The 6,645-nt window shown below is 33.0% G+C and overlaps 1 protein-coding gene across 1 annotated transcript in view; it reads left to right on the plus strand.

The window, feature by feature from the left end:
- Positions 1 to 850: 850 nt before the first annotated feature.
- Positions 851 to 6,645, plus strand: part of LOC110019065 (probable ubiquitin-like-specific protease 2B) — a gene marked incomplete in the record, with an annotated part of 90,832 nt that continues 85,037 nt past the window's right edge. Inside the window, 1 exon segment of the mRNA XM_020716603.1 lies at positions 851 to 1,257. Within this exon segment, the coding sequence (XP_020572262.1) occupies positions 1,158 to 1,257 (100 nt within the window).

Raw genomic sequence — 6,645 nt, forward strand, 5'->3', positions numbered from 1 at the left:
TCCCTCACTTGACAAAATGGAGGAGATGAACTAGTTCCTTAAACCAAAATAAGAAAAACTTAGAGAGAGAGAGAGAGAGACCCCCTCTATTAATTGTTGTTCTCCCCTTAAATATATAAAGAGGAAAATAAAATAAATTTATGATATATATGGTACGATATCTGTCCGCGACATCTTGCCTGAAAGGATCATGACACATATGTCAAATATCTCATAAATAATAATGGAGTATATGTTAATCATTTTAATACAATCCTTATTTCAACAATTTTGCAATTGATAGGATTACTAGCTAGTGCGAACTCCGCAAATGGGTTTGACAAGCATATTGGCTCATGGGAAAATAATAGCTGAAGCTTCAATCCTCTTGGATGACTAGCTAGGTCAATCCACCAAGTCAATCTGACACATCTTGATGGCCCAATTGAGGTGAATAATAGGTTATGACGACGAGCTTCGAGTTGTGCAATTCTTCAGGAGTTCATTAGCTGTGAACTATCCCAATTAAGCCTAATTATTTTTTTGGGGGCCATGGCGGCTAATTATCCGTAAACATAATAATAATTTAAAGATAAATTATTAAAATTAACACATTTGGTATACTTTATATCAAATATTTTTTAAACAAGCCAACTCACTAACTAATGAGTCAGAGTTAGGGCTGACTTGAGCTCGACTTATTACCTCATCAGCCGCTTATTGAAATAGGCTCACTAGTCCACTCCACTTACCCTAATAAGCGGATCGAGTGGGTTCATTTGTCAATTGGCTTGCTGAAGCTTATGAAACACGAGACTAGCTGTCGCATACACGTGCGAGGGATCGCACGTGACATATCGGGGCCGTTCCGTAAGAGTAATGAGCACTCTGAGACCAGTTAATCGGTGACCTTCTTGTGCAATTTCCGCTTTTTTAGGCCCAGGCTCCGATATTGGTGGTATGCTCTTCGTCACAGCGGACAGTTAGGGCAGCTTGACGGATCGCTCCACTATATCCATTTCGGTCCGATTGTTTTGCCATCCGTCACCTCTCCTCTACGCAATCCGTTCAGTTCTGAATGGCTTCAATTCCCGGTTTATAATCTGTCAAACGTTTCCTTCTACCTAGGTTTCTGGATTTGACGAAGTATAGTCTTGGTGTGTTGGGATCTGTCACTCATGAGGGACCGTTCGAAGGATTTCTCCGTCTTTGAGTTCAAATCAGATGATCCGACTGAGGCGGGCAACAAGTTGGGCAAGTATCAGTTTTTAGAGGCTTGTAAGTCATTTGGTAGCTAAAATCCGAAGTCAATATTGGTCTGCATTTTTTGTGTGTGTTATATTTCATTCTTGTCTATCTCAGATTTGGGGTCTGGCTTGATTATGTCAACTGTGACTAATGATTGAATGCTTTGAAACATGTTATTTCTATTTTGCATGGCTTAATTTTTGGTCTAGCTGAGAGTTCATCTCTGTTGATAATCTTAAAGGTTTAAGCCTCAGAAAAACCCGTGATTGACGAGGAGAAGAGAAAAGTTTTGATGGGATATTAAATACATTTGTTGCCCAACCTATGGAACAATTATTGTGAGCACGACGGGCTGGTGCTTGACCGGCTATTTCCCAAACGATCATACCTTTTGCATATGTTTAGGTTTTATTAGCCATCCATTATACGTTATTAAGGAGAGTTGACATGAAAACATAGCTTTAAGTCAGGGAGCTTTTACTCTAACTATGGGTTTAGAGGGGATGTTTGTATGTATGAGTTTTAATTGAGTGGTCTACCCAAACCTTTATCTTTCTTTATGTAATCATCTAAGGTTAATTTGCTAACAATTTGGGGTTATTAGGGAGGCTTCATTTTAAAAACGTAGCTTCAATTCATGGAGCTCTGTGGTGCAAACAGAACTTAGGGTTTTTAATTATGGTTTTAAGTTAGGCTGTGTGAGAACTCAATGGAGTTTTTATTGAAAGTTCATATTTCTAGCAATTGTCCATGGTTTATCCATTAATGTTCTTAGTTTTTAGGGAGCCTTGATTGTGGCAACATAGGTCTATTTCAGAGCGTTTTGTGATGTAACTATGGGCATTGAATTTTGAGTTAGGGAAACATAACAATTTTGTGAAGATATTATTGTTTGCAACTTTGCGTTATGTTAGCCAAGGAGTTTCCTAAAGATTGAAGCCAGATAACTAACGAAAGTTGGAACCTGAGCTCTAAGCTAATTGTCAAGTACTTTGTCCCATCAATCAATGTTTGAGGTCCTAGTCTGAGTGTGTTTTTCAATTGCTTCTTGGAGCAAATACTTGTTTAGGCATGAACCTAGTTAGTGTATAGGAGATGCGGGGTTAGGATCTTGCTCCAGTGGTCATACCTTAATTTGAGTAGTTCTATATGTTTATGTCTTATACGCTTCTAGATTTAAATTTGAGTGATAAAAGTGGAAAGTGCCTTGAGACAACTATGCGGTAAGAGAATTCATGAAGACTGAAATGTTAATTAAATAAAATTATAGCAGCTTGACATGCTACATGAATTTGAGCATTGTTTGTCACTACTAGAAAAATATAGTGTGGTAGAAATTAGTATGTTAAGATGGATGTGGGATAAAACTAAGAAAAGGTAGAAACGAGAAATGATTAAATTTGAGAATTTGTACATATATCACCTATACTCGAAATAATGTTGTTATCATGCACAAAAGAAAGTACATGATTAACAAATATGCGTTGCAGTTAGAATTTATGTGAAAGAACGGTAATGAAAGGTGCACACCAAAGATAACGTTACTCTCTATATGAAAACTTCAATAAGTATAGTTATCATCACATGCAACTCTTAACAAGAATAAATAGGGAGTGAGATTTAAAAATTTCAAGCCTAAATTGTTTAGATAAGGCTAATGTTGGTGATGAGTTTGGAGGAAAGATGCTTTTTCAATCAAGTGTTGAGCGTCATATTTTTGTACCTGGTGAAACATGAAATATATGCTTTTATGGCTAGTCAGTATGGTGACTAATTGTTATGATAAATTTTGATATGTATTTCTATTTATAGTGTATTTCTCAATAGCATTGTTAGAAGATGCAGATAAATATGAAGGATTTTCTTTTTTGAATTTTCTTAGTAGTTCAACATATATTTGTTAATATATATTTAAGAGAAGAATTAATAAAAAATATACTAACAAAAATATCTACAATAAAGTGGAAATAATACATTAATAAACAATACTATTCCTTCCAGAGATAATTTAGGTCATGTGATAATTTTGATATTATTATATTTCTCTGTAAATTTAAGATGACAACTCGACCTTGGAAGTAAAGTGACTAGAGATAAAGTAGTGGAAGATTTTATTGTTTAGTGATTGTGAGTGTCACAAGAGGAAACAATTTATTTGGGGAAGAGAGTAGTCTGAATTAGATGCAAGGATTCAACAATGAGATCCACCCGAGAAAGACACATGCAAGTGTAGATATTTGGGAGGAATAAACTCTCTAATTTTTTATTAAGCTAATAACAAATATATATACAATTGAGAAATGATTAAATTTATGAGTTGGTACATGTCTCACCTATACTCTAAATAATGTTGTTATCATGCACAAAGGAAAGTACATGATTGGCAAATAAGCATTGCAGTTAGAATTTATGTGAAAGAACTGTAATGAAAGGTGCGCACAAAAGATAACATTGCCCTCTATATGAAAACTTCTACAACCATAGTTATCATCACATGCAACTCTTAAAAAGAGTAAATAGGGAGTGCGAATTAAAATTTTAAGCCTAAATTGTTTGATAAGGCTAATGATAATGATAAGTTTGGAGGAAAGATGCTTTTTCAATCAAGTGTTGAGCATCATATATTTGTACTTGGTGGAACGTGACAATATGCTTTTATGGCTAGCCAGTTTGGGGACTAATTGTTATGATATATTTTGATATGTATTTCTATTTAATGTGTATTTCTCATTAGCATTGTTTGAAGATGCGTAGAAATGTAAAGGATTATCTTTTTTGAATTTTCTTAGTAGTTCAACATATTTTTGTTAATATATATTTAAGAGGACAATTAATAAAAAAATATACTAACAAAAAATATCTACAATAAAGTGGAAATAGTACATTAACAAAAGTTCAACATATTTTTGTTAATATATATTTAAGAGGAGAATTAATAAAAAAATATAATAACAAAAAATATCTACAATAAAGTGGAAATGGTACATTAACAAACAATACATGTTCCTTCTAGAGATAATTTAGGTCATGCGATTATTTTGATATTAGAATATTTATCTGTAAATTTAAGTTGACAACTCGACTTTGGAAATAAAGTGACTAAAGGTGAAGTATTTGAAGATTTTATTGCTTAGAGATCGTGAGTGTCACAAGAGGAACACGTGGTCTGAATTAGATGCAAGGATTCATCAATGATCCACCTGAGAGAAGACACCTGTAAGTGTAGATATTTGGGAGGAATAAACTCCCTAATTTTTCATTAAGCAAATAACAAATATACATACAACTCAGGCTAACCCTCATGCACTTGATAAATGACTAAATTTTAGAGTTGGTACATGTCTCACTTTTACTCTAAATAATGTTCTTATCATGCACAAAGGAAAGTATATGATTGACAAATAAACATTGCAGTTAGAATTTATGTGAAAGAATGGTAATAGAAGGTGCGCACCAAAGATAACAGTGCCCTCTATATGAAAATTTCTACAACTATAGTTATAATCACATGCAACTTTTAACAAAAAGAAATAGGGATTGAGATTTAAAAATTCAACCCTAAATAATTTGGATAAGGCTAGTGTTGGTGACGAGTTTGGAGGAAAGATGCTTTTTCAATCAAGTGTTGAGTATCATATTTTTGTACTTGGCTGAAAGTGACATATATGCTTTTATTGCTAACGAGTATGGTGACTAATTGTTATGATATAGTTTGATATGTATATCTATTTAATGTGTATTTCTCATTAGCATTGTTAGAAGACATGGAGAAATATGAATGATCGTTTTTTTTTGAATTTTCTTAGTTGTTCAACTTATATTTGTTAATATATATTTAAGAGGATAAAATAAAAGAAAATATACTAACAAAGAATATCTACAATAAAGGGGAAATAATACATTAATAGACAATGTATATTCCTTCTATGGATAATTTAGGTCATGCGATAATTTTGATATTATAATATATCTCTGCAAATTTAAGAAGCAACTCGACTTTGGAAGTTAAGTGACTAGAGATGAACTAGTTGAAGATTTTACTGCTTAGAGATCGTGAGTGTTGCAAGAGGAACACGATTGGTTTGGGAAAGAGAGTAGTGTGAATTAGATGCAAGGATTCAAAAATGAGATCCACATGAGAGAAAACACATGTAAGTGTAGATATTTGGGAGAAATAAACCATCTAATTTTTCATTAACCAAATAACAAATATATTGATATAGCTTAGACTAACCCTTGTACAATTGGAGGAAAAATCAAATTATCATGATTAAAATAAAAGAAATAAAAACACAATAATGGATAATTAAGAGAATAATTTCTCCCCTTAAATATAATAGTTGGCCAACAATTTCCTTAACTGGATATGCATATGAGTACTCTCTCTCTAATTAGGTTGTATATGTCATACATTCCAAACTTGTTGCTTATATCATTGAAGTGGTGCTCAGGAAGAGTCTTGGTAAGAATGTCAACAATCAGATATTGAGTTTGGATATAGCTAAGTTGAACAATCCCTCTATTAACTTTCTCAGAGATGAATTGTCTATCAATCTCTATATTTTTGGCTTGATCGTGGTGTACCAGATTCTTTGAAATACTGATGACTTATTGACTATCACTGAACATCTTAATAATGCTTTGGTTTGCTTCTTTCCACCACAACTTGCTTTTTACTTCTTCAAGTAACAATGTCCTCATACAAATGAATAGTAACCTTTGATAGATTTTCTATCAGTCAGTTCTCATGCACAACTAACATCAGTGTTCATCTTAATGCCACGGTTCTCAGCGTTCTTAAATTTTAATCCACATTTTGAAGTTGTTTTTGGATACCTCAGAATTTGAAAAACTATTTTGAAATGATCTTCATTTCGATCATTCATACGTTGGCTTACCATTCTCAATGAAAAGCAATGTCAGGTCTTGTATGTGATAGATAAATAAGTTTTTCAACTAGTATTTGATACGTCCCCTTTTCAATTAGGGTGTTATCTTTTTCTTTTGATGCTCGTTGATTAGGATCCATAGGAATATCTGTTGGTTTGTATCCCAACATTGTCATTTCTTTCAATAAGTCAAGGATATATTTTCTCTATGATACGTAATGCCTATTTTGGGTCTAGCTAATTTCATTCTCATGATGTATCTTAAAGCTTCAAGATCTTTGACTTGCAACTTAGAAGCCATTATTCTTTAGATTTTTCTAGTTTCTTCACGTCATTGCCTGTAAGAATGATGTACTCTATATATACAATAAGGATGACTATCATATCTTTTTGATTTGATTTCACAAATAAAGTGTAATCAGTCTGACAATGATAATACCTGTGTAAGAATAGTCTTTGCGAACCTTTCAAAATATGTTCTGGGTAATTGTTTCAACCCATACAATGATTTCTTTAGTTTGCATACTAA

This window comes from Phalaenopsis equestris, unplaced genomic scaffold (assembly GCF_001263595.1).
Source record: "Phalaenopsis equestris unplaced genomic scaffold, ASM126359v1 Scaffold000044, whole genome shotgun sequence".
Lineage (NCBI taxonomy): Eukaryota > Viridiplantae > Streptophyta > Magnoliopsida > Asparagales > Orchidaceae > Phalaenopsis > Phalaenopsis equestris.